This window comes from Aptenodytes patagonicus, chromosome 15 (assembly GCF_965638725.1).
Source record: "Aptenodytes patagonicus chromosome 15, bAptPat1.pri.cur, whole genome shotgun sequence".
NCBI lineage: Eukaryota > Metazoa > Chordata > Aves > Sphenisciformes > Spheniscidae > Aptenodytes > Aptenodytes patagonicus.
Window position 1 is genome coordinate 12,686,849 of NC_134963.1, and position 27,330 is coordinate 12,714,178.

Here is a 27,330-nt window from a genome sequence, read left to right on the forward strand (position 1 = left end):
TCATTTTAGCGTGCATATTTATCGCTTTCCCCCCGCAAGACATGTATTTGAATTTACTCTTGGTAAACATAACCACAGGAGATGCGAATATGTGCCGAGGAAGCATAAATAACTCCACACAGACAGACACACACACACAGACAGCAAACACAGACACGGTTCACCAAGGGAAACCAAGAAGTGCAGAGCACGCCCTGAGGCTGCCACCAGTCCCAATGGCTTTGCTCTCATCCACCAAGCCAAGAGGATTTCTCCTGCTCTTGCTTTGCAGCAGCTGGTGGGAGAATAAAGCTGGGGAGGAGGAGTCTAAAGTTGCAAATATCCCATGAAAGCATCATGGCAAGTCCTGGCTCTGCAGTTTCCTGCAATCATCTCCAAGGAATGGTTCCAGTTGTAGGAAGTTGCAAGTCTTTCACAGTGTGAAAGGGTGGAGGGGCATGGGGACCACCATGAGGGAGGAGCAGCAGGTCGTTTTGCAATGTCCCAATTGCAGCCAGCCGATAAACCTTCATGTGGGAACATCGGGGCTAGATGCTCCATCTAGGTCCTCTTCTGCCCTCTCTAAGGTGCTGATTCTTCTTTAGCTGAGAATAATCTTCAACGGGACATCATGCGAACAAACTCTGCAATCAACAAGAAAAGACAGCCCTGAAGCAGAAGGCATCCATGGTCCCCAACCCAGCTCTCATTCCCTGGAGATAGCATGCAGCCAGGGTGAAACCGAGAGTCCACACACTGCCAGCAGGTCTGTGCCACTCCATGACTGGCCCTGGAGAGCTCACACAAAATGGGCTTTAATCCTTGCATTACATACGGTGATATGATCCCACTAGCAGGTCAGTTCATTGCCTCGGACTCCTTCCCAGCCAGTGTACAGTCTTGTTTGCACAAGCAACCCCTTGTAAGACACTACTGCAAGTGTTGTCTCCCTTCACTGTAACTTCAGGGAACCTTGATTTATAGTCTTGGGAACACAGTATGATTTCTTAGTAAGGTTGCCACTTCACAGAGACACCAGTGTGGGAAAACACTGGTGTTTTGGTAGGTACCAGCATTTTGCAGAAAAAAGTTTACTTTGATGGACTTCTTGTTTTTAAAGATACAGGTTAACTGTAAGGATACCCTGGATCTCTCTCTTCACCACCCTGCAGCTTGTGAAGTCAATTACAATTGTTGAAATTGAGTGTAAATGCCATCAAATATAAATGTGTTTTCATTCTGCACTTGAATTGCCAAGGAACTAATAACTCCTCAAAGAGGAGGGCAGTGGAAATTACCCCCTTGACTTCTCCTTTTCCATTGATGGAGCTGTCCTTTGACAACTAAAGCAGTAACTCACAGAGAAAATGATACTGGGATAGCATTTCATGTATTTTAGCTGTCTAACATAATTTAGCTGCGGGAAGCAAGGAGAGCTACTGTCATGTAATCAGCCAGTGCATTAGAACAACTGCAGCTACCAGATACTTTCTAGGGAGACACTTCCAGTTTTTTAGCATTTTCAAAGCCCTCAGAAGCTTCTGTAACCCTGAGGACTGAGAGTCCTTGTCATGTAGGAGACTCAGAAATGCCTCTGAGCCAAAAAATTTTATTTTAATTCTGTAGTTCCTGTGCTTCACCCTTACTGCAAAGGGACATCTGGATTTGCACTAGGAAAACAAGCAGCCTGCCATGCTCTCACACCTTCCAGCTCTTATATCCGCTTAGCTGTCTGATATCGACTGCTTCCCTTGCCAGAAACCCTGAGCTCTATTAATATTGCTCCTGCCATGGCTAATGGCTAGGATAGTAGCCTAACCACTCTTATTTTTCCAAGTCCTTCTGGCATGAAAAGTGGGAGAAGAAATGAATTCTCTCTAGGATTTCACATGATACCTCTAGATCAGATATCTGCAGTCCTAGTGAGCACATCTGGCACATGACCATCTTCTGGCATAAAGGCACAGAAACAAATTCTCTATAAGCCCAGATAACAAGGTGAGCCAGAGGAAATGGAAGGTGCAATGCATTCTCCAAACCAATCCAGCCTCCTCACAGCTCTTGCAATAGATTTAACAGAAAGGAAAATGCCCCATAAAAAGAAGGCTGGCACAGCATGTGTGCACCAGAACCTGCTTCTCTGTGACAGGGCATCCCTCTTACCATGCTAGAGTTATGGAGACCCAATTGAAACTGAGATGCAGTACACAAATGAACACTTCAGCTGAGGAATTTCCTGTATGGGCCAATGTTCTCCATTCTCCTCAGCTGACTAGGAAAAAAAAATCTTGTTTGATTTCTTCTCCATACTTCAGATATCTGGGCCCTGAGCATGCAAATCTTCCCTTCTGCTTCCGCCTCTGAGCTGAAACTCTGACTCACACCAGAGCAGATGGACAGGGAGCGTTCATCCCTTCTCACCTTCAAAATCAACACGCCCATCTCCATTCAGATCCACGTCCCGGATGATCTCTTCAATATCCCGATGGCCCACCTGCTGCCCTAGTAGCTTCTTCATGGCTTCTCGCAGCTCACTGGTGCTGATCTCCCCATCACCATTGGTGTCAAACTGCAAGTACATGAAAAATACCAGCAGGGGAAGTACAGTTAATGGAAATGGATCTTGCTCTAGGTTGGATTTTGTATTGTCCTGCTCCTGAGTGCCCTACTTTTCCTGCATTCCTTTTGTGTCCCTCCTTTTCCTCCTTTGGGTGCCTTTTGGATCCAGTCTGTCTTTTCTCCTCAGAAACCCCTCATAACTCCTGTGTCTGCATCAGCTTTCCTCTTCCTTGCCTCAAAGGTTCCCTTATCTTAGTGACTTTCTCTGCTCCTCCCTTGTTTCATGCCTGGCTTGGCTCTTTCTCTGCCTTCCACTGTGCTGCTCTCTCCTCCTCCTCTTCTCTTCCCCAGTGGGTCTTCTCTCTTTCCTGTCTCCTGTTGCTCACCTCTCTGGGGGGCACGCGGTAGGGAGCACTCACCTCTCTGAAGGCATCACGGAGCTCTTTTACACCAATCATGTCTGCAGTTTCTGCCAGCAGTTTTGGTCCCATCAGCTCAACAAAATCTTCAAAATCCACATGGCCACCCACTTGGGACAGGATGAAAGATCGTGTGTCAGAACTCCATACGTTAGCCAAGCCCAGCACTCACTTTGCACTTCTGTGTGCCCCAGAGAGGGCTTGGTTCTCCAGGAAGCAAAGCACAGAAGGCGCAGGACAGTGGAAGGAAAAGCAGAGGTAGTTTTACACTGTCTTTATATTTTCTGGATTGCGGGCTAGGCGGAATGAGCCCAAGCTATTCCATCCTAGGCTGCCAGGGACTGTCACATCCTTATGGCATCACGTACTAGGTATTAGAGGCTTGATCATTCTAGTGCTTATAGCAACCCTCTGCTGCGCCTGTGCCAAAGGGTACGTATGGCAAGGGCACAGCATGATGTTCCTGCATGGCCTGGGCAGTGCCCTGCAGCAGTGGTGGAATCTTGTTCCATTAGCAGTGGCTAACGTATGTCCAACTGTTTATTCATTGTATTAGTCCTTTTCCTTGTTTGTCCCCTATCTGAAAGCTGGCAGTAACACTCTCAAATTCCTAAGCACTTGTATGCCAGGGTTATCAGCTGCTTTTGTGTGTGACTGGTTGCATATGCCACAACTGTTTTCCTTCCCTTGTCCAAGTAACTTGTCCTTTTTACATCATCATGTGTCAGAAATAACATGCACTAAATATCCTTTTTCCCACCTGGCTGAGGGTAATACCCTGCACTGCCACAGACAAGAGGTGACAAAAAATGATGGTGAAAGACAAGGGGCACAAACACAGTCACAGTGAATTGGACACGTTTGTCACATTTTTCCATGACTCCAGCAGATGCCCCCATCTGACACTGCCAGCACAGCTCGCTTGCAGCCCATCCCCAGGCACACAGCAGATCCACAAACAACCACCGCAGAGTGAACAGCCCATCCATCACCCATCTGACCAAAGCGCCTCCATCTTCCCAGGCTCTTTCTTCAGTCTGACACCATCTGACAACAGCTTCAATATGACAACACCCACAACCTGTGCACCGATGTCTAACGGCCCACATCAAGAGCAGTTTTATACCTGACAGCATAAGCACGAAGGACAACCCTTTCACTCACTGTTCCCATACAGCACAGTCCACACAGTCTCTTTGATAAGCAAAAAACAAAGGCATCAACTTCTAGGGACCACAAGCAAACAGGAGAGATGATAGGGCGTGAAAATGAGAACGGAAAGAAGAGGGGAGGAAATCCAAAGGAAAAGAGACAGCAGGAGACTAAGAGAGCCCGAGGCAATGATGCAAGACACAGCAACAACAGGGAGGTACAGCTGGGTGGATATTACTCACGGTTCATGTTGATCTGCTGGGAGAGCTCTATTAGCTCCATCTCAGTAGGCATGTAGCCCATGGTTCGCATGCAGTTCCCCAGGTCCCTGCAGTTAATAAACCCATCCTTGTCTTTATCAAACTCCTTGAAGGCTTCTCTTAATTCTGTGGGAGTGGAACCAAAAAGAACAATATTGTCAGTGACGGCTTGAAATACCTTTTCCAAGAAACCTCCCCAGAATCAGCAGCACTTTATGAGGCCAGACTCCCTAAGACACTCCATATTTTCCCAGCAGATCGCCCTGCAAAGAGGCAATGACTGCAGCAATGTTAAGCTCTTCTATCAGCAGCACTGCTGACCCGTTCCTTACAGGAAAGCTTGCTTGGACTACAAGTGTCACAAACTGATCATTGCTAAACTGCACTCCCTAAAGAAACTGAAACTAATAAGTTTTCCCAACTTTTACCCCTGCACTGCATTATATAGCCCCCACTGTAGGGATCAGCAGGTAAAACAGCTTCCCTGGAGCCATACTGTTGTATCATGCTCTACAACACTTTCTGTGGGAGCTGGGGTGGACAGCAGTTCCCTGACAGCCAATATCCCATTACTTTACTTATCCTCCCACCCTGAAGAAGCTGGAATGGATGCAAATTCCTTCACAGTCAGCACTCCTGCAGTTTTACATATTATTTCTTTTGCTGGGGTTTCCAGGAATTATTCCAGTAATCATCTCCCTTGATTTGCCCCAAATTATTTTACCCCACGGGGGCCAACCTGGAAGGGCCAGCCAGCAGGTTTTTACTGGGCAGGGAGTAAGGTGACACAGAAGGAGTGACAAATTTTACCTTCAATTTCTTCCGGACGCAGTTCTCTATCCTGCAGAAAGAGAACATACTATGTTAAAGCCATTTGCTTGCCACAAACATAGTTTCAGAATAGCACTTGTTGGTGCAAACAGTTCTGGGACAAGCCAGAAAGTGAGAGAAGAAACAAGAAGGTGATGACATGTTTAATACCATCTACCTAGCAAGGCTTCCCAGCTCTCCTCCCCAGCGGGAGGGGTGTTAGCCTGCACACTTTTCTGTGGAAGCCCCTCTCCCTCTCATCTGCTAGACAGGGGGATGACGGGTGCTCCCTCAAAATAGAAGAGACCTGGGCCAGCACAGCAATACGTGTGGCATCCCCACCTGATGCTACTATGAGCACCTTTGTGAAGCTCCTACATCATTCCCCAGCACCAAGTCTGGAGCAGAGACTGTCCCTGCAGCAGTTATGATCTCCTCTAGAGCTCTGATTGTATCTCCTACCGCACCTCCCGCTGACACAGCCAGATCAAAACAGCTGGAAGCAGTCCCTGTAACCAGCAGGTCTATACCATCGTCTGCTTGGATCACTGCTTGATCCCTGTCCTTCTGGCAGGACAGTGACAGTCACGAGCTCTCTTACAGCCAGCGTCCCAGTGCCATCTCCTACAGTCAGTCCCCACAAAAAGGTAGGAACTTCCCCCTTCCCCCCGGCCTCAACTCCATACACAAGCATTCTGAAACCAGGCATGAAGGCAGACACACAACATATACATCATGAAGGTCATCTAAAAACAAAACAGGACAAGGATTCACCATGTTCAGGAAACACTGCAACTTCAAACATCCAATTTGAATTTCTTGGAAGAAGGGGGAGGATATAAAAGAGTATAGGAAAATTCCAACACTGGACCAGGAAGAAGAGATGAGCATGGAAATGCACTGCTTTCTGGTTTAAATGCCCTTTCTAATTCCTCTCATGGCTCCCGGGCAAATCCAAAACATCTGAGAATTTGGAAACACAGAAACGCGATCTCTTTTGTCGTCTCACTCTCAGCTTTTCCCCTCAACCGTGGGGAGTTTCTCCTTGCCTTCCAGGTGTCCTCCAGCTTCACCACACGTCCCTGGAAACGGTGCCCTTGATCAGTTTGAGAAGGATGATCCTTTGCTATTTAACTACAGGCTCCTCTGGAAACTCTAATGGCAGCTGCTCAGAGTGCATAGCAAACTAGGACACACACTGGCTTACGTCTGTGCAAAAGTGGGCTGTGCCAGAAAAATGACCAGCTTACCACTCATAACCTTCCCAGAGGCATCTCTGTGCTGGATGGAACTGTTGGAGCACGCTGGCTCTGCCGTTTCATCCTTCACAGACCCGGTATTTTCAAACATGTCATCCCATTTGTTCTGCTTTCATCAACACCAAGTAATAAAACAATTCAAACTCCTTAGACCGGATGCAGGAGGCATTACTGCCCTCCCGCCTTAGACAAAATAGCAGATGAAAGCCACCCATGATCAGTACCAACACCTTGTGCACCTCATTCCAGAGTTCGCAAACATTAGTCCCTGGAGATACTGCTGTGTGCCGATCGGCACGGCAGCAGATGCAGGGGTATGATTACAACCACCACAGTGCAAACGGTGCTGTGACTCACCCGCGGTAACTGCTGTCTTGTGAGAGTGGCTGGGGTAGGACTCGGGCCTTCCTCCAGTGCAGTCGTCACAAGACCATTCTCCTCCTTACTCACTGAAGACCACGTTGCAACCAACATGACTGAAACATGTCAGAAATGGGGGATTCAGCACCGGCTCTAATTTTGCACACCAAGGCATTTGCGTTTGCAGGGCTCTGTGCGTATCTTTGCACATGCAGATTCTACCACCAGAGAGCCACAGACTGTGAATGCAAAAGGAGGGGGAGGGTTTACGTCCCTCCAAAAATCTGACTCAAGCAATAACTAACGTCAGGAAGAGGTTTTCTGTTTTAAATTTGAAAGAAGATCCCCTAAAATGATAAAGGAGGAAAATTGCTTGGGAAGAAATGGGCTGAATCACTCTAAAGCTTTTGGAGAACATATGGAAAGAGGAATAAAACTGTTCAGAGAGTTTAGCTCCTAGATATGAGCAGAGGTGACCCTCAGAGAGTCCATTATACGTAATGGTCTTACCCTCATTTATTTCTGTTCTATGCACAATAAATCCTGTTGGTCTCGAGAGTCAGTAAAAGTAAAGCTGTTTATCAGATGCACTTATTCTACACCAGGGTAGTTAGAGACATCGCTAATCCTGTTCTGGAAACTTCTTATGGCACTGTGAGTTTCCAGGGCCTAAACAGGATGGATACCTGTCCAGCTGTGAGCCTTCCACTAGGGAGCTGGACCTATGTTGGGTAGCTCTGTGCATGTGTGCACGTGTGCTTGTGTAAGAATATTACATTTTGTGTTTTAGTGAACCAAGGAATATGTGATCACTTAGTGGCTGAAGGTTAGGAAGAACAAAAGCTATTTGATCAATAATGACAAATAATGACTCTTTTTTGGGTTGTTGGTTGAAGAAGAGGTTTCAGAGATGAAGATCTAGGTGTCTCCCACAGCTGTAGATAACCATATGAATGCACGAGTAAGACAGAGATTTCTTACAGAGGCAAGAAAGCTCTGACTCTCAGGTAATTGGGGTGAGCTTTGTTTCACCCGAAGAACATGGGATGCACTGGATGAATATCTGACAGTGCACATATTCACTCATACGTATCCATAAAAAGTGTGTTAATAATATGTTTGTGTATGTCTTTAAATTCATGTTATTGTAGCAATCAAATGTTTATGTGCAAAAATATGTTTTACTTCTTGTAAAGATACAATACCGGGGTGCGTATTTCTGTATATTTAACATGTCCAGGTGTATACATTTGAATTTACATACAAACACATATTTTTATTTTTGGTATATAAATGCATACATTAGATGCATATGAACACATAGTTACAAATAGGTGTGACTGGGGATGGATGGATGTAGTTTTGTTATTTGTGTGTGTATGGGTAATAGCATTTGGTAGTCTGGCACTATTTGCAAATACGAGGACAGACTGATGTTCTTTGGTTTATTTGGCTGGGATTGCTGCAGTGTCGGGCTGTGTATGATAGTGTATAAGAGATTGCGTTTGGGCATCTGTGAGGAGGCAGATGCATGCTTATTTCTGCTGGTACTAGCGTGCTCACTGTGAGCTGATAGGAGCAGTATCAAATATGGGCATCTCTGTGGGATGGCTTGTTCCCAATATGGATGTCCTGATTTGCATTTAAGTGGCTATTTAGGCCTTAAATGCTAATCTGAGCCTCTGGGAATGAGATGTGGATGTCTTGCTGGAATAACAGCTTTGAACACTGGACTCCTCCTGACTCCATATGATTATGTAAGTCCTGAAGTCCTAAGTCCTTCTCCTGAGTCCGTATGATTATGCCTACTTGAGTGTAGGCTTGGATCTATCTTCCATAGCTGCATTTTTAGATTCCTCCTTTCTTGGTGTTTATGCATGGGGATATCTCTGCACATCCTTCGGGTTAGACATTTGCCTGTGATTGTATTTGCACTTGGAGCTGGAGCCGGGATGCTCGAGACCCAGGGCTGGGGGTTACAGAGCTCCACGCAGATGGAGCGTGCGGGCAGCTCCGCATCCCCGGCTCACGTCCACGTGGCTTTGTGCGTGTCTCGCCCGGCTGGGTGTAACTTACGTACAGGCTGCCTGTTTTCTGCGAAGCCCTTCCTCAGGAAGATGCATGCTGGCCCCAGCAGGTTGTGCATGACGGCGCAGTTCTGGGCCAGCACCATGAGCGGACCCTGGTACTCGCAAGCCGACGGCCCGTCTTCGCTCGTCTGGACAGCCTTATAGCACGTCTTCTCTTCATGGCGGATCTTCCCAGCCAACCAGCAGCAAGCAAACAACACAACAGAGGATGTTACCTCCCCATCTCGCCCAGTCGTTCCTCTGAAGTTTTATGAACCACCTTGCAGAGACATTATTGCTAAATTTCCTTCATCTGGTCCATGCTGCGTCCCCCCCACTGGTCTATTAGGATTTGTACAGAAGCAGTAAGTCCAGGAGTTCACTTTCAAAAGCTGATAGAAGTACAAGCAACCAGGAGAATTTTGCTTTGAAATGACATCAAACTCTCAGCACTGCTCACATCTACCCAGACACAGCCCAAAGGCCACACTCCCACTATCAGCCCCAGAGTTAACGATCCCTTGAATGAGCTGCAAAGGATGAGCTCGCCCCAACCTAACAGTACATGTGCCAGCCTGTGCCCAGGGTGAAGCTGCTGACAAAGCCACGTCGGCCAGGGCATCCCCAGGAGACCAGGCAGAGCCTGCACAAAGACCCTGCATTAGGCTCCGTGTTACATTTCAGCAACACAGCATCACACGCTTTATAATATTATTAGAAGGCCGCTTACAGCATCAGGTGGCTCTGCCCACTGCAGGCTCACACTCCCTATGCCACTTCTAATTAGTTCCATCCTCAGGGTCTCAGGCATATACTGCACTGGCTTCTTCTAATCACTGACAGCCCCAAAGTGGAGATCAGGCACGAGCACAACATTTTTGTCTGTTTGCATTTGCACGTTTTCCTAAGTGCACACGTCCTGCTAAGCTAGGGCTCCAGACCAGAATCCAGCACTGGATTTTATAAGGAGGCACTGCTTTCCTTTTATAGAAATGCATTTCCCTGGCTCTGCAAGAAAACTCTTATCCTGATATTCCCATGCAGCTATAAAAAGCCAGCACAACCCACAGGACCCTTGGTTTTATAGAATAAACATTAATCATACATCAGATTCCTCTTCAGGAATGATTCTACTTTTACAGCCAGTGTTCCCAGGGGTGATCAGAGAAGCTCTGTCAATTGTCATTGTCTCTATTAACCCTTTCCTTAAAGCCAGAGGTGCTTTTTCAGGCTAAAAGACCAGATACATACACACGTCCCACTCACACTTGTCCGAGTCTATTGTATCTACTTGTTGTGTCTGCCATGTGCTATTATATTGCACACATGGTTTGTAGTTCACATTTTTGTACACAGTCTTACACCAATCTGCTCATGTATAATGTCATGTGAATATCAAGCATCAAAACAAAAACAACTCAAAAAGCAAGCCATGGAGAAAGAAAATGATGAAGCAGAAAAGCATTTTCGTTGCAGTCACGGATGAGGAAGAAATCTGTCTCTGATTAAATCTGACACATAGGACGCTTGTCCTTAAAAACCTGAAAGATGAGCATCCGTCCACAAATGGCATGTTACTAGCTCAGCTAAATGTCAAGGCATCTGTGTTGAACTGCACAGCTTCGTGATATCAGTGCAATGTATTTTCAAAATTATCAGCTTTATTTCCTGGCACATTTTTCAGTTTAATATACCAAATAATATGAATCACTTAAAATAGCCCACATTGGTTCTGTGTTTAATTCCAGCGAAGCCACGTGAAAGATCGAAGACCCCACAGCCCCTAATCCTTGTTTGCTGACCCTTCCAGTCAATAGAGTTTATTACCAAGCCACAGAGCAGTACCACAGAACGGTCATCCCATTATTTTCCAGCGCGGATAGAGATTGCCAGTTTGACGAAACAGTTGCCAAGAGCCACCAAGGATCCTGACCAGACAGCCCGACGCAGTGCCAGGACAACAAGGTGCACCTCTTAGCAAGACCCCGACAGGGGATCCCTGCCCCACTCTGCCACTGCAGGCAAGATTTATGGCATTTGATGTTCCCTCTGCCAGCAGCCCCCCAGGTTTCTCCTGCAAGTGTCCCCACAAGTTCCCTCCACCACGTTTCTCCTACGTCCCAACAGAGCCGGAAAGGGAGCTGTGATATGGGTACAGGGCAAAGCAACATCAGCCGCCCATTACAGGGGAAACAGCAGCGTGCACAAGGAAAATGCAAGGACAGGACTAGGGAGCTCAGGCTTTCCCTGTCCCTTCCCCGAGCAAAGGAACACTACCCTTCCTGGCTGAGTCCGGCCCTTGGCTGTGTGAGACCAGCAGATTGTGGAGAGGGAAGAGACCGGGCTGATTTAGAGATGGCTGTAGTGATGGTGAAGGGTGGCAAAGCGAGGGACCTGGATGCCAAAGCTTTCTCTTTCTGCACAGCAGAAGCACAACAGGATTCACTTCATTTTCCTGCCTGCATGTCAGAGGGACTTTGCAGAGCGGCAAGCCCAGAGGGGCCTCTTCATCCTGACTGCAGTGCCTCTCAGAGGGAAAGGCAGCCAGGCTGGCTGCTGGGATCACCAGGGGGATACTGTGACAGTGGGAAAGCGAAGCTGCCAACAATGGACATTGTGGAGACAAAGCCTGAGCATTGCCACCAAAACAGGCAAGGTACCCCCATGTCAGCCAGTCCCAGACCAAGCCAGCCGGTGCCTGGGAGCGACTCCCAAATTTCGGGTTGAAATCATGTATTCAAGAGATCAGTCTGTCACCCAAGAGCAGCTTTGACACACGGTGTCTACAGTCCCTCCTCTTTACCCTTTCAGCAAAATGAGTTTGCCCAAGGTAAAATCTGAGAGAAAAGACCGGGATCATAAAACAGCCAAGTGAAGTTGTGCAATGTTAAGACTGACCTGCAAAGTCTCCACTCTAATCATGTGTGTCGTGATCAAAAGAACGGCAGAGCCCCAGGGCCTGTCAGGATGAGTGCCCGAGGCCTTAATTCATGGCTGGCTGGAGCGATGTCTGAGAAATTCTCTAATTCAGCTTTGCAACTTTTGCTCTTTAGTCCTGTCATTCCAGGCTTTCTAACTAGGCACAAAGTGCATTATTTGAAGCAGCTTTTAGGAATGAAAGCATGAATTACCTAAAAGACTGATGACATAGAGCTTATAAGTTCTTGAAACCATTTTGATTCGAGAAGTCTGGCCACACGTCAGACTTTAATTGCAATCGCCTTGATCATGTTGAGCACAGCTGCAGCCAACTCCTTTTATTGCAAGTTGGAGGTGACCTACAAGTAACCAAGCTGGTTTTTCATATGTGCAACATTTGGGTAAACCTCAACTACTTCTGCCTCTCCCTGAAGGTCACCCTGACCTAGGGACTGGTCTCAGCACTGTCTAACTGCTTGGTGATGAATGCCCTCCTCGTGTATCCCAGCTCCCCTGCAGCAGCACTGTGCCATTGCTGGCTTTGTAGCAACCGAGATAACAAGCAAACTGTGTTTCTACACAGAAGAGGCAAATCTCGGCCAGAAGAAACTCCCTGCTAGGGAGGTCCTCTCTCCAACAGCTCCCTCCCAGAGGAGCTTTCCCGGGTGGCAAGGTCTCCTGGGTGGAGCATCCTGATGGCAGTGGCACTTCACTGTTGGCAAGGTCTCCACAGAGGTAGCTCCTCATTGCAATACTTCGGATGCTTAGCATAACTTTTTCATTTATGAGGAGTGAATTGCATAGCTTTTTGCTGAGTTATTAGATTTGCCGCAATGCTAAGTGAGAACCATGCGGCTGACAGGTACACAGTGCTGTAAGACCTTCCTCAGTCAAACAAGAAAAATTTCTGGGGCATGTCATTCCCATTTCAATCTAGTCCCTAACAGCAGAATCGTTCCTGAATCTAATTCATCCTGGGATCACTGTAAAACCTCAGCACAGAGCAGACAGTGCGTTGAAGCCTTAACAGATACACATGGCAGCTCGCAGATGAAGTCCAGCATGTAGACGCATGGGCCATGCTGACGTGTGACATGATGCACAAACACACAGCCGGGGCCCAGGGTATCCACTCACAAACAGAGGCATGGACAAACAGATCACAGAGAAACACACACTTCTGTACCCAAACACATACCAACAAAACTAGATGTGTGCATATGCAAGGATGGATATACATAACAACACATGCATCTGTTGTTACAGACAGACTTCTGGAGGACATCCACTAGCAGGTATACACACACAGAGCGCCATACAAGCAGGGATATGTGTGTGGCACACACAAATTCCCCCCCTATACACTCACAACAAACATTGCACGCCTGCTCACGCACCTCAGGATGCATACGTAGGGACATAAAGAGCTAAGGACACACACATACTTCAGATGGGCTCATCAGGTGTGCATATTCTGACACACCAACAGGAATACGTACAGATACATGCCCATTCACATGTACATGAATATATGTCCCTACAGAAATGACACACGACTAGACTCATGCAGATACTTCTCGACTGAAGCACATGCACACACACACACACAAACTCACACGTATACACACACATTAAGATGCCCGTATAGACGATGTGTGCCAGCATACTGTGCACATCAACAAGCACAACCTTGCACGTACCCAGAGGACAGCTATACACACGCACACGAAGCAGGACACAAGCCTACTCATGTGCATGCATACGCACACGTTTATTTACACACATGCTGTGGCACCCAGCATCCTGGGCTCTAACGGCTGCACTTGCATGAGCAGCTCTTACAAAAAAAGACTGGTGAAGAGAGCTGAACACTTTGTACACATCTCTGCGTTTCTCCCACCTCCCGTTCCCATCTGCCCACGACGTCACCCATCCCAAGAAGCAGGGCTGGAAATGCACAACGCACTTTGATTCAGGGAACATACCTTTTTTGAGAGGTTTCTCAGTGGAGACTTCACACAGTTGCCCATAATATGTTGAGTCTGCCTTTCCGGTGGACTTGGTTATAAAGGAACTGAAGCAATTGATCCCATTAAAGGTATTCCTTGGGAGTAAAGCAAGAAAGGCAGTGCCAGGCAAATCCAAACAGCTACTGGCTGCTGGGGCTTCCCTCTTCAGGGAGCTTTTTCTCTCTCTGCCTCTCTCTCTCCGTGTTTTTACTTTATGTTCACTTTCTTGAAGAGATGAAGCAGGAAGGAGAGGGAGGGGAGAGAAACAGACAGAAAGAGAGGGAGAGAGAGGGAGAGAGAGAGAGTGAGAAGGGGAGAGAGAGGGAGGCGGATGTATAATCTACATCAGATTAATGTTCAAATCCCTCCCACCCCCCTCAATCTGCAGGCAAGATTGTTTCACTCCTGGGAGAGGGCTGATTCAGGGAGAATTAAAACAGAGAGGCACCGCAAGAAGTGATTTCAGTGATGAGTTCAGTGAATCCAGCTAGTTGAGTTCCACACAGCCTCTGAACATCGCATCCCTACCCACCCCCCTTCTAACTCCTCTCGGCTTTTCAGTCACCAGAGACCTAGGCTGGCCAGAAGGCAATTCTCTTAGGGGCTTGGAGCAGAGTCCAGAGCTCGTTTCAGAGCAGAAATGGACCATTTATCTGGGTGGGACCTCTTTCAGCTTATAAATACCAGCAGACATAAAAGTCCCTCATTCTTTTCCTGCTTTGGCAGAAGCAAGCCTGGAGGCAGCCGTCCAGGGACACTACAACACTCTCAACCCCAGGATCGTAATTTTTAACCACAAGGGAGAGATGTTGTGCCAGTCTTGTGGTAAAGTTTTTCCAGCTTTCTGCAAGTAGAAATCAACTGGTGGTTTACCTGCACAAGTCTGCCAAAGATGGGCTCACACCTGAATCCTAAACCTGAACAGCCCCAGGCTGGCTAATGTGAAGCAAAGAATTTGGGCCAACACAATGGATCCATCCATTCCATTTCCAAGAACCCAAGTCCTGGAATAAATAAGGAGCTCCTAAACCTAGAGCCAGCTCTGAACTCTGGACTTTAGGCCTATTATGGTAACAGAATAATCTCTGAAAGAAAAGGGATGAGTCCCCAGTACATTTTCCTCTGATCTCAGGCTGAGCATAAGAGCATTCAATCTGAAAAGAGATTTAAATTGCATAAAAAACTCACCCTCACACCCAGGCAACAGGATCTGAACAGGATAGAGAATGCACCCTTAGCTATGAAGCCATCACAGCTGCAGCTCCACAGTGATAAGAACCCATGGCATGAAGATCTATCTCCCTCAAGAACTGTGAAGACCTAGATGACACTGATCCTACACCCTGTCTATGCAGCAGGCTGGTTGGACACTCAGGTGTTCAGCTGAATGATTTTACAACTTTGTTTGCAAGTGTGGTTCCAAACAAAAGGCTCTGCAAAGACCTAACCCATGGGCTGAGCACTTGCACCACGTGCTTTTTTGTGCAGGAGCCAAGGACTCACTCTCCTGGCAGCTCTAGGGCTGTAGGACAGAGAAGGATGAACTGTCAATGTCACAACAAAGCAGGGATTTCTCTGCTTCCACCCTGATGGTGCTGTGGCAAATTAAGTATGATTGTAAGGTGAAGCAACAGTTGCTTTAGAGCTTAGAGGCTTCTTCCACCTGAGGAGATGAGTTTAGGAGCCCAACTATGACAAGAGTCAACAGCTTCTCTAGTTCCAGTCGCAGCCAGAAGTGCACAGCCATGTGGGATGGTGTTTCTTGCTCCTCCTTGTACTAACCACTGCCCAAGAGTGAAGGCAGTAGAACAGCCTCCTCTTAGATCCCCTCAATACCTTCTTCACTGCATGGCCTGGGAAGGAGCTGCAAAAAGGTCCACAGGCCCTCCAAAGCAAGAAGCTGCGGTAGCAGATACTGGAAGACACCCCTTGAACCCAGGGCAGACTGAGAGAGGGACAGAGGGGATGGGGAAGCTCTGGCCTGGAAGACCTCCATAGCAGAGCCTACCCCTGGTGGGCTGGGAAGCAAAACTGTTCCTGAGCTGGGCCTGTCTCCTGCTGTCCCAGTTTGAGGACCCCTGATGCTGGGGAAATATACAGTCACTCCTTGGGGGCTGTGCCAGCCCTGGGCCTCTCAGCGGGGGACTTTGCAGGAGTATGCCGAAAATCCCAGCTCCTCTCAAGGCTGCCATCTTTAGCTCTATTTCTCTTTCCCCTCTTAAAGCATCTATTGGGAGGCTGATCTACCCTCGGCCAAAGCGCCGGTCGTTAATAATGTCCTCTGTCAGCTGGAGCCATTCCCCAGGCTCCTTGTTTATTGACGAACTGCTTGTCTCCCTTGAGCAGAAGCTGCCAACGCAGCGAGCAAGGCGCCTGGGCTCCTTCCCGAGACAAACGACTCCAATTCCAGAGCAGAGAAGAGAGAAAATCGCCTCCTTGGTGCTAATGAATCTCCCCTTGACAGGCAGCGCGGAGGCCAGGAATGCCCTGCAATTCAGAAGTGCCCATCTCCAGCATCCTCCCCGAGAGAGGGAACGGAGCAAGGGAGTCAGGTGTCTCCTGGCAGGACAATCCATCACAGCCCCCAGACTGCCACGGGACAGCTTTGGAAGACAGCCGTTGAGCATGTCTTACAGAGCTCTAAAAACCTCTCAACAAAAGCTGAGATGGTCACCCTCTAAATATTAGCTTGTATCAGAGCATTCGGAGTCAGCCACCGTGACATGCTGCCGCGTTTGCCTGCTCTCTTGCTTTTCTTCCCTGCAGTTGCAGGCAGCTGTAGGAAATGGGCAGGGCAGAATGAGAGGGCTGAGACCTGTTGGCAGGGAATTCACAATCCAGGAAGGGAAGAGGTGATGGGAGCCCACTTGCACCAGGTTTGCAGCACAGTCACAGTCCTTCGACTCTGCAAGAACTCTGGCAGAGCTGCAAGGGGCCCAAGAGACGCGATCGTAAACAATTTTCTTATCTCCTTATTTACCCTGAATCTCTTAAGAGCAATTGGGCAGCACATCACAATCTAGCAGACAGACCCTGCTGACCTCTGAGGAGGAAAATCACTCTCTACATTGGGATCTCGTTCCCATCACCACCACGGGCAGCTTAGAGATAGGCAGGAAAGTGGAGCTGGCAGAAAGGTCATTAGAAGATTAGGTTAGAAGGAACATATTTTCTCCCTTCCTCCAACTGAGGCTGCTGTAAGAGAACAGGATGCTGAGAATAAGTGTGTCAAAAACATTTGTGTGTAGGTGCTGATCTGTGGGTATGCCTATATCTGGGGTAGTCAGTATGCGTGTGGGAGGGCTGCACATGCATGTATACTGGTTTTCCCACACTGTTCTTTGTGGCAATCACACTGTTCTTTTAAGGTCTGGGGCTTTGTTGCAAACTTTCTAAAAATCGGTAGGAACTTTGTGAAATGCGAGTCTTGCCTATGTGCCCGCATCCCTTCCTCTCCCCTGAGGTCCAAGGTGGAGAGCAGTGGATGCGGTTTGGCACAGAGCGAGGTCTCAGCTCACGGGAAAGAAGCGTTTGGCATATTGACTGACCTGAGCACAGAGCAGGGAGAGGCTGGGTGACTTGGCATTGAACAGGGAATAATTTAGGTGGTTTAATGTGTCTGGATTCTTTAAAAAGCAGCACTGCTGTGCTTCGGGCTAGTACCTTTGGCAGAAATGTTCATTCCATAAGAAAATGTTGGATCCCACCATAGCTAATCACTTGGTAGCTGCCAGAAACTTTATACAGTGGCAGCAAATACCCAACAGCCACAACAGAAAGAACAAAAGTCAATCCAAAACTTGGGATTGCTTATCAGACTGTAGCTTTGCTTGGCAAAAATTTCCAGTGGAAGTATGGATTTGTACAGGGAGACTGTGCAGATGTCAGGCCCGTTTCAGTGCACAGTCTTTCACTTGGTGGAACATTGTATCAGATGGTTGTTCTTAACACAACACAAACACTGCAACAGGGCAATGTTGGTAGGTAGGGGGGTTAATCTCTGAGGGGAGTATACAGTAAAGCAGGGAAAACTCATTCCTAGCATCCTTTCACTGAAGTCCATAGTTTTACCTAAGAGCCCACTGCATGCTTCGAAGATTTAGTATTTTAAAATACGCCACCTTACTTAATTTATCCTAACAGGGCAAGAATTTTTGGTCTATTTTTTCCTATCACAGAGTGGAGAATGCACATATTGATTAGTAGCTTTCAAATCTGCTCCCAACCACCCTTTAGCTGGTGGCTATAGATGTGTATTTTACAAGAAACAACCCAGTCTTGTTTACTGGATGACCTCAGATGAGCCTAAGCATTTGGAATTGTTAACATGCTCCCATTGCCAGTGCTGTCAAGGGCTTCATTTCAAAGCTCCCGACTGCTGGAACATGCCCTGGCACTCCGAACTTCTGCAACTGGCTTCCCTCTCTTCTTCTGTGTCAGGTTCCCAAGTGCTTTTGCTGCACATTGAGTGGTGTCTTCTAACCTCAAATGAACCTTGCATTGTTCCATATTCCAGTCAGACAAGTACAGGTCCATCTCAAGGGGAGGCACCAGCAGGTATTGGTGGATGCAGTCCAGATCCTCATCTGGGGGGAGGAATATTTCTGCAGAGAGTTTGGGAACTTTCTTTACTGTCAGCTCTTCCAGGAAGAAAGTGTTGCTGACTCATGCTGTGCATATTCTCCTCCATTAGAGCAATTGGATCATACTCAATCACAAACAACAGAAAGGTTATTAAAAAGACCAAGGATATTTTCCATCCCTCTCAAGGTAACAAAGCCTGGACTGTCAACTTCAGTTTAGAACAGCTTTGTCTGTAATTAGCTGGCTTTATTCTGTGTTAGATGAAAAGAGATGGGAATGTGCCATCTCCTGACACCTTCCATGCAGATCTGGTCCACATATTTTGCACTAGCCCAACTTCCAAGTCCCTGCACAGGAGATGTGTTGGCCAGAGCACAATGTGTTGTGGATATTTTCTGCTTTCAAGATCATCAATGGGCTCCAAAAAGACAAGTACAAGCTTGACAGCCCAGAAGCTGCTGTGACAATTTGCCATGTACAAAGATTGTTTAAAACAAACCTTTCACGGTCCCTTCCCTTTGCTCAGGAATATGAGAATTGTGAATCACTCTCTGTCTGTCCGGGACTACTGCAAAAGCAGCTAATTCTGCCCTGGCTCCCTCACCTCTTTCAAAGTAAAAGGGACATGGGGTCAGTGTTTGGCTGACACACTGAAGTGCTACAGAAAGCACAGCGGATCATTAGGTGAGCAGAGGCCTGGGAACCAATACGAACCAAATACTCCAACCCTGCAGCATTACATGATATACGCCACTATAAAACTGAGGTCTGCCTCACTTCTATTTTGAGTAAGGATCTGACAGCACCTTTAGAAGGATCAAACTGTATATCCCAGTATGAGATCTCTGGCTATATCTCAACACAGCTGGTCACAAACTACCTAAACCCTTTTTGCGTTACTTCAGCAGAACACAGGGTGTTGCTGGCAGTTTTCTACTTCCTGCCTTCAACCGTTGTGACATGATGCCTCACAACATTACACGGTTGCCTGCTTCCTTCCAAGCGCAGAGAATGTATTTCATCTGTGTGGGATGAAGTAATGCTATGTATTCTTTCCAAAGATGGCTGCAAGGTGCAAAGTACTCTAGGGGAGGAACGGGTGGAAGAAATATTAGAATATTGCTAATGACTTCATTCATACAGAGTATTGAGTTCATGGTCTTATGCTGGTGCAGAAAGCTGCTAAAAAACTAAATATGACCATACAAGCTACGACAGCTGTTTGTCTTTATTTCTAAGTGGGGCATTTGATTGAAATTGGAGGATTACTCAAGTTCATGGGCACTGCTGTTGCTCTCTAAGGTCACAGGAATGTCAGAGGATTATTGAAAGGGAGCCCAAAGTTAGCTAGGCATCTTTTACTGGATGCACACCATATAGCTGCTTGTTATTGGAAATCAATACCACTCATGGACTCATCAGGGAAAAACGGTTACTGAAGCTGCGATGCTACAAAAAACCACAGCTAATTCAGCTGACAAACCTGCAGCCCAGCCACTACATCTAAAGCTAAACTCTTCCCTGACACTTTGTTCAAACCCAATACTGTATGAAACAAAAATCAAGGCGGTATAGGTTGATGGAATGCACAGTGGACTAATTTAAATGACGATTAATTTATTATTGAAAGATTTTCTTCTCTCAAAAGATAAGCTGAATCTAATCAGAAGGTTTGTGTATTTCAGTGCATTAGATCATGCTGCTGTATATTTCATGAACAGAATATTTAATGAATGTTCTTTTAGCTTGGTTTTATTTTGATGTCTTTCCATATCCTTTTAAAACAGTTTGTTTAAAAAGTAGATCACTGACAAAGATTAATGTTTGCTGGCAGACCCACTGCAGGCAGGAAGCTTATCCATTGCCCCTCAGTGATTCTGTATGTCTGGCTCCCAACCCTCAAGCTCTTTACAAGCAATAAATATGATAAATTTTTCTCCAAGCTGAGCAAGAGAGGAGCTGAGTGGATGTGCTCAAGTGGAACAGTGTTTTTCTGTGTCTATGTCCATTACATATAGAAAACACGTGAGACGTACCTTTGAAGGTATGGCGGGTGTCAGCAGGCAGGGCTGTACGCATACGCTGATCGTTTTTAAGCACAGGAATGCATACTCATGTACAGAGATGGTTGCATAGCCACAGAGAAGACTTAGCAGAGGCTGCACGTGTACGGGCTGTGTGTATACAGACAAGACATGTACACGAAGGCTTTTTATGTCAGGCTACATGCATGGACATGGGCTGTGCCAACACATGCAGGGATGGAAGCAAGGAGGCTGTACAAGCCCCACGCAGGTACCCGGACCCCTGCGAATACACGCCGGGCGATGAGGGGGACGCCCGGACCGGCTCTCGCCTACATCACAGGAACCACGGGGCTCTCACCGGGCGGCCCGGGGACCGGGCAGAGGCCAAGCTCCGGCGGCACGGGCAGGCCCGGGGTGCCCAGGGGGCGCCGGGTCTGTGCCGAGCCGGGCCCGCCGGCCGGGGAAGGGGTCCCGCGGCAGGAGCCGGCCGCGCCACGCAGCGCCGCCCGCAGCAGGGGGCGCCCTGGGGCCTCCGAGCGCGGCGGGCCGGGCCGGGGCCGGGGCCGGGGCCGGGGCCGGGGCCGCACCAGGCGGAGCCGCTGCTGCTCCGCTGTCCCGGGGGAGCCCCGCGGGAGGGTCCCCCGCGCCCCGCGGCGGAGAGCAGGGGTGTGCACTGCCGCCCTCAGCGGCGTTTCCCGGCGAGCCCCGGCGGGCCCGGCCGTCTCAGCACCCGGCCGGGCACGGCTGCAGCTCGGGGCGTACCACCGGCTGCAGGGGTGTCCCCTGCGGCCCCGGGGACGCCCTTCCCTCTCCGCGCCCTTTGAGGGCCCTTTTGGGTCCGGAACAAGCCTTCAGAGATGCAGTAAAAAGAGGAGAAAAAGTCGGGGTAGGATACGGTGTTTCTTCTGGTTTTTTTTCCCTCCCAACCTGTGCACCCACGCTCTGTACCAGCGAGCTAAGGGATCAGCATCACTACAGCGGTTGGTCATCTTGAGCCAGAAGAAATCTGTTCACCCCAAATTACTGTGCCGATTTAACATGGTAAATGAGTAGCTGTTAGAGAGTGTCCTCCGTTTGCCACGAGCCCGGACATGCCACTGTTTCACCTGCCTTACAGCACAGTACAACACAGCACGCGAGCACCTGCAAACCCAGACCTTTCACCTTCACCTTTGCCATCCCACAGCGCGACACCTGAAAGTTTCTGTCGCTGGCATCACCACTCCAGCACAGCCCAATGCACTGCAGCCTCCCTCACTAATACACCGGGGCAACTGAAAACTTCCATTACTGAGCCATTAACTACTCTCCCTTGGCTGGGCTGGCCAGGGCTCCCCAGCTCTCTGTTGGCGGAGCTCCAAGCGTGGTCCTGATGTTGCGACTGCTCTTGGGCAAAACTCCCATTAGAATTAGCTGAAGCCGAAGCCATTGGAGGGAACAAGGTCATCCCGCAGATGAGGAGACCAGAAGGGTGAGAGGCTGGACAAGGCACTTTTTCCCTACCCACTCCCAGCTGGTTTAGAGGAGAATGTTCTTGACACCTGCTTGCCACACAGACAGCCCGTGGACACATCCTGCCCCAAAACTGGGCCACTTCTGTCATCCTGGTTTGCTGTAAGGTGCATTAAGACCTGTTAAGAAGAACTAACGCCCAGGAGTAAAGGAAGATGGAGCAGGACAAGAAAAGGAAAATGATACAGGAAATGCAGAAAGATTCCGTCCCTGTTTTAATGGTAATGTGGACGCTGACAATAAAGCAGGAATGGGAGACGGTGCAGATAGGAGAGGCTTTTAACTCCCTGTGCAAGCAGAAATACAAAAGCCCCTTTGGCCACAGTGCTAACAGCAGAAGCCTGTAAATATTTAATGATTCCCTACGGCATTGCTTGACCCTCTGATCCCCATGCTACCAGAGGCAATTGACAGAAAACTGTTGGGGAATCACTTCACTGAAAAATTTAACGGTCAGGCAGGGTGTGAAAGCTAAACTGCTCTGAAAACGGTCAGGTCTCACATGGCAGGATCACTTGCAAATTAATATTGCATAGCAAAGGCCCGGAAAAAGCTCTTCTTAAAGGTGCCAGCTAGGCCAACGCTGTGGCACAGGAGGAATGAAGCAAGGAGAACTGGCGGGTTTCTGTGCTGCAGTACCTGTACAGTGCTGTGCCGCAAGCCCAGTGCCAAGCTGCCGCATCCCCGCTGCCCCGGGAGTCCTGCTGCCACAAAACTGTTGCATCGTGGTCCCTGCTGCCACCGCACTGCTGTCCCAGCCTCTGTGCTGCTGTTGCTACTGTTGCCACATTAATAAACTCTGTCCTGAGGCCAGGCTGCCACCTCACTGCCATCCCGGCTGCTGAGGGAATCACTGCTCCTCTGCTGTTATGGATGTGTGACTGCTCAATACTGCACTGTTGCTAAACTGTGTCCTGTAGCCACACTATAGGCGCTATAGGACCGTCATGCTGTACTGCTCTGCATGCTCCTTTTTGCTCCACGACACTCCTTTACCACTTGGGCACTCCAACACTATCCTGCTACCAGGCCAAAATTTTATGAAACGCCCTCCCCACACTCCCTTTTCTCTCCACTTTCCCACTTTGCTGCATTATCACACATGCATCTCTTGCCAACTGCACCCGTGAGTCACTGCACTGCTCTCACACTGCACTGAGCTACCGCTGCTGCAGGGCCACTTTAAAACACTGCTGCCCCACTACCACATGCGTAATTTAACCAGCCCGTACTCACACTGCACTTCTGTCACCATGTCAGTCTGTGGCGTTGCCCTCGTGCTAACTCACAGCCATGCTTCCAAAACTGCGGCACGGTGGTAACATCTCACTCGCTGTCTTCTGGTACAACGGGATGGTGCTGTCAGATCAGCACAGCCCTTTGCTAATATCACACCAGAAGTAATCGCTGCTGTATAGAATAGCTCCTGTCTGGAATATTGTATTACTACATTATTAGACTGCTAAACTCCTCTGTCAGGCTACAACACTACACAATTGTCACACCTGTGCACTGCCAAACTCCTACCACATGGCACCAGTATCACATCTCTCTTCTGCCACAGGATTGCGTTACCACACCACCGTGTTGTCAGTGCTGTGTTCTCCAGGCACTCGGTGCTGTGCAGCACTGCATGCTAACCCGCTATAAACTCCACAGCAGAGTGCTTTTCTGCAGCTGCCTTGCCGATCCAGTGTGCAAACATGTCATTAGACTAAGATGACATCCTGGCTTATACCAATATATCATTACACTACCCTACATTTGTTAATTCATATACCACTCAATTACAAAATGGTAAAATTCCCTAAAAGAGTATTATATTACTTTATTATATTAGAACATCACTGCACCAATATAGCATGAGCCTAATTAATAAAATATCACTGCATCCTGTATCCTGGCAGTATCTTAGCATTCTCCTGGAGTACACACCCACAGTGCACTATATTGCTGTGTTGGTTATATAAACACGGCACTTCTGCCTTCACTCCGTCTTTTTTTCTGCACAGCTACAAACCTGCCTCCCTCAGACACAACCCTGTAGTCCTGGGCTGCTCCTTTTTGCTGTTACTGCAATAATTACATCCTCTGTGAAGTCATCCCTGCAATCTTTTCTGCGCATCTGATTGTACCACTATAGTGTCTGCATCTGTGACCACATCACTGCACCACAGTGGAACAACAGGGTGATATTCCACATCTGTAGAGCTGGGACAAGATATACTGGTGCCGCTGGACCACAGTGCTCTGCTGCTGCAGATATGCATCACTGTGCTCCTCTCCTTCTATGTACTGCAAAATTACTGTTTAAACTGTTTCACAGTGGGCTCTGTGGGCTGGAGAGAAGTTCTTGTATTAAATAAATTGTCTGCTGAGCTGTTGCTCTCTTCTAATTACAATGTGGAGCAGACTGATGTTACAGCACCTGCAGCCTTATACTGCAATCCTGGACATTTCTGTACCTGTGACCCTGCCTCAACCCAGGCTGCCGCTTCGGCTTCTGCAGGTTTAAGTCCTTGCCTGTCTCAAAACATTACTCACATTTTTACACAATGCTTAGCATTTGTTTCTTCACTCACAGAAATCCATCATCCAGTTCCATGACAGAATTTCCACAGTTCTTATCCTTGGGCCTTTATTCATCCCAGGATTTTGATATCGCTACAAAAAAATCTTCACATCTCTCTTCCTGTAACCAGCTCTTTGTGTATCCCACATTATAGTTCCTCTTCTTGTATCCACAAATCCCCTGTACAGCCTACTCCTAAAAGCCAGTCCTAAAATCTCCACTAGATGGTCGTTCTCTCATAGTTACTTCAAACAAAGCAAGTGAGAGATGAATACGGAGAGAAATGGGAATAAATAAAATTATGCTCTAAAAGAAAGATGTTGGCGTTTGTTTATAAGCACTGGTGCAATGTACCCAGTGAAAGGATGAACACTAGAATTGTATCTGTCTCTTTTCTGTAAGGGGCATTGTTCAATACTGCAATTAAATTTTTCTAAGTTTACAGCTTTCAGAAGTGTCTTATCACACTGGACTGCAAGCAGCAAAGCAGGTAAAATAAAGGTGCCGTTCAGGTAAGGACTGAGTTCAAAACAGAGAGCTTTCTGTGAGTGGGAGCCCTGGCATGGATTTGTTTGTATTTCTGACACTTTGGGGACATACAGCTCCATAGATTTAAAATCTGTTCTCAGGTACATCTTCACTTTCCTCAGAACTACAGGGACAGCACAAGTCAGAGCTGAGCCCACGGATTTCAAAGCCTGGTGCTGGAATATAGCTTTTTGTAACCTGGTTGAGCACCAAGCCGCTCACCAGGCCCTTCCTTACTGCTACTACAAAATTTTAATCTAGACTTCTGGTACACCATTGGCACAGGGAGGGTAATACTCGTTCTGAGTTAAACACAGCCATAACATTCATAAATAACAGACTGTCAGTGAGGATGCAGAATTGTTGAGAACAAATGTGGTTTGATTTTTCTCTGGAGAGGTCAAGATGAACAGAAGTAGACACTTCCTGACACCAGATTAAACTGATACGGGTGTATCACCTCCTTCCACCCGATTAGAAAAATTCTTCTCATTCTCTCCATAATCTTAATTTGAATGGGCACCCTGCAAAGCCTCCCAAACCCGCTTTAAAAAAAAAAAAAGACCCGACGACAACAAACCCCACAAATCATAATTCTGGTTTAATCGATCGCTTCCAGGTCTGGAACTTAGCTGCCCAGGCTACTGGCTTATACCTATAATTGTGCTTCTGGGAGATTGCAGTTACATTAATCTTCCTGAAGATTACATCTCCCAGTAACATCCGTAAATGGCTCTAAAAGAAAATTTCAAGCCAGCCTCCCTCTGCCTTTTCATTTTTAGAGGGTAGCCCTGTTGGGTAATTTCACTACCAGAAGCAGCTAAAAGTGACAGCTTTGTACCGAAAGAGCTTGCAAACACCGAAAGCATCTGTTCCATCCTAACATAGTGACTGGGAAGGCTTCGGAATTGGGTCAGGATTTTTTTTGTCGTCCTCCCCACTACCTTCTCCTGACAGCTTCTGCCATCAGAAATGATTCATATGCTGATTGTACAGAAATGTACCATAAGGAGATGTAAACAAATACAGCAAAGCAAGGCGGGGAGCCAGAGAGATGGAATCTAATAAGTAAATATATTTTAAAAATCCGTTTCTCTGACTCTCACCCTCAGCAGGCAGAGCCACAACTTCCCCCGGCGACAGGGAAAGCACCGGCACTTCCCCCGCCAGCACCACCGAGAGCGCCCTCCGCAGCGCCCGGCGGGGCGGGCGGGCGGGCGGGCGGGGGCTGCGGGCGGCTCCGACCCGCGCCCCCTCGCCGGCGCGGAGCCCTCCTCGGTGCCGGCCCCGCAGCGCCCCGGCGGTGCCGCAGCGCCGGGAGAAGTTCGGCAGGGGCGGTCAGGAAGCAGTGCATTTACAGCTGCGGGCTGCGCCCGGAGGCGCGGGGGGCTCCGGAACGAGGAGCCGAAGGTCCGTGAGCGGGCCGGAGGAGGGGGCGCAGAGGGCAGGCAGGGAGGGAGGGAGGGGGCGAGAGGCGCTTTGCCCCTTACCTGGCCAAAGACCGAGCTGAGCATGGGGTGCAGCTGGTGGAAAAGGGGGTCCGCTTCCACCGAGCGATCGCTGCCGCTGGACTTGGTGGAGTACTTGCTGCTGGATTTGGACAGAGGTGAAGCGCCTTCCGAGAGCTTTAGGGACTCTCTGCTGGACCTCTGCCTGTGACTGAAGAAAAAGTCCTCCTCTGCCTCCTCCCCATCCCTCTCTGAGAGCTGATGCTGGTCCTGGGGGTGACCGTGGCTGGCGTGCGGCGGGAGGTGGTGGTGGTGCCTGGATGTCCGCACCGGCTCCTTGCCGCTGCCTCTCCTTGGACCTCCTTCCGCCGGCTCCGGCTGGCTCTCCCCCCGTCCATGTGACAGCTTCCCCGCGCCCCTCGCTCCGTCCTCCCGGGCGCCCGGGTGGCAGAGCGGCCTGCGGGCACTGGGCTCCCCGGGGAGCGGCTCCTGGCTCTGCTCCCTCCCCGCCTGCCCGCCTTGTCCTCTGCCGTCCCGGGCGCGGCTGCCCCGGGGCTGGGGCTGGGCGCCCGCCGCCCTCCGGCTTCCCGCCGCCTTCAGCAGCGAAGTGCGGGACTCGCTCTTCGCCATGGAGGAGCCGCTCATCGCGGGGCCGCTAGAGCCGCATCCCCGGCCGGGCGGAGCGCTGCCGCTGCGGGCAGGGCTGCGGCGCGCCGCTCACGGCATGTCCTGCGGAGACCCGCTTAAATCCCGCACCGCGGCCCATGTGACAGCGCAGACAAAGGCCGCGGAAGGGGCGCTCCGGCGGGGGGCTGGCGGGCACCGTCCCCCGCCGGGGCTCCCCCCGCGCCGCCGCCTCTCCAG

General features: G+C 48.8%; 1 protein-coding gene across 4 annotated transcripts; it reads right to left on the reverse strand.

Moving 5' to 3' along the window:
* On the reverse strand, positions 1–27,330 carry CABP1 (calcium binding protein 1). Of its 4 annotated transcripts, XM_076353032.1 has the most exons (8): positions 26,509–26,569; positions 13,772–14,020; positions 8,879–9,055; positions 5,180–5,210; positions 4,352–4,495; positions 2,958–3,067; positions 2,401–2,548; positions 1–623 (listed from the first exon to the last, which is right to left on the reverse strand). In XM_076353032.1, the coding sequence occupies exons 2-8, from the start codon at positions 13,814–13,816 to the stop codon at positions 598–600; spliced, it is 681 nt and encodes a 226-aa protein (XP_076209147.1). In that variant the 5' UTR covers positions 13,817–14,020; positions 26,509–26,569; the 3' UTR covers positions 1–597. The 4 variants fall into 4 exon arrangements, with proteins under 4 accessions (XP_076209147.1, XP_076209145.1, XP_076209148.1 ...); XM_076353030.1 differs by lacking the exon at positions 13,772–14,020 and having other exon boundaries at positions 26,509–27,330; XM_076353033.1 differs by lacking the exon at positions 8,879–9,055.

Excerpts from the sequence above, each read along its gene's own strand:
- CABP1 (XM_076353030.1), bottom strand. The coding sequence starts at position 27,111 with ATGAGCGGCTCCTCCATGGCGAAGAGCGAGTCCCGCACTTCGCTGCTG. Across the intron at positions 3,068-4,351 it reads CCAGCAGATCAACATGAACC|TGGGTGGCCATGTGGATTTT; the intron begins GTGAGTAATATC and ends TCCTGTCCCAAG. Across the intron at positions 624-2,400 it reads TGGGCGTGTTGATTTTGAAG|AGTTTGTTCGCATGATGTCC; the intron begins GTGAGAAGGGAT and ends TGTTGATTGCAG.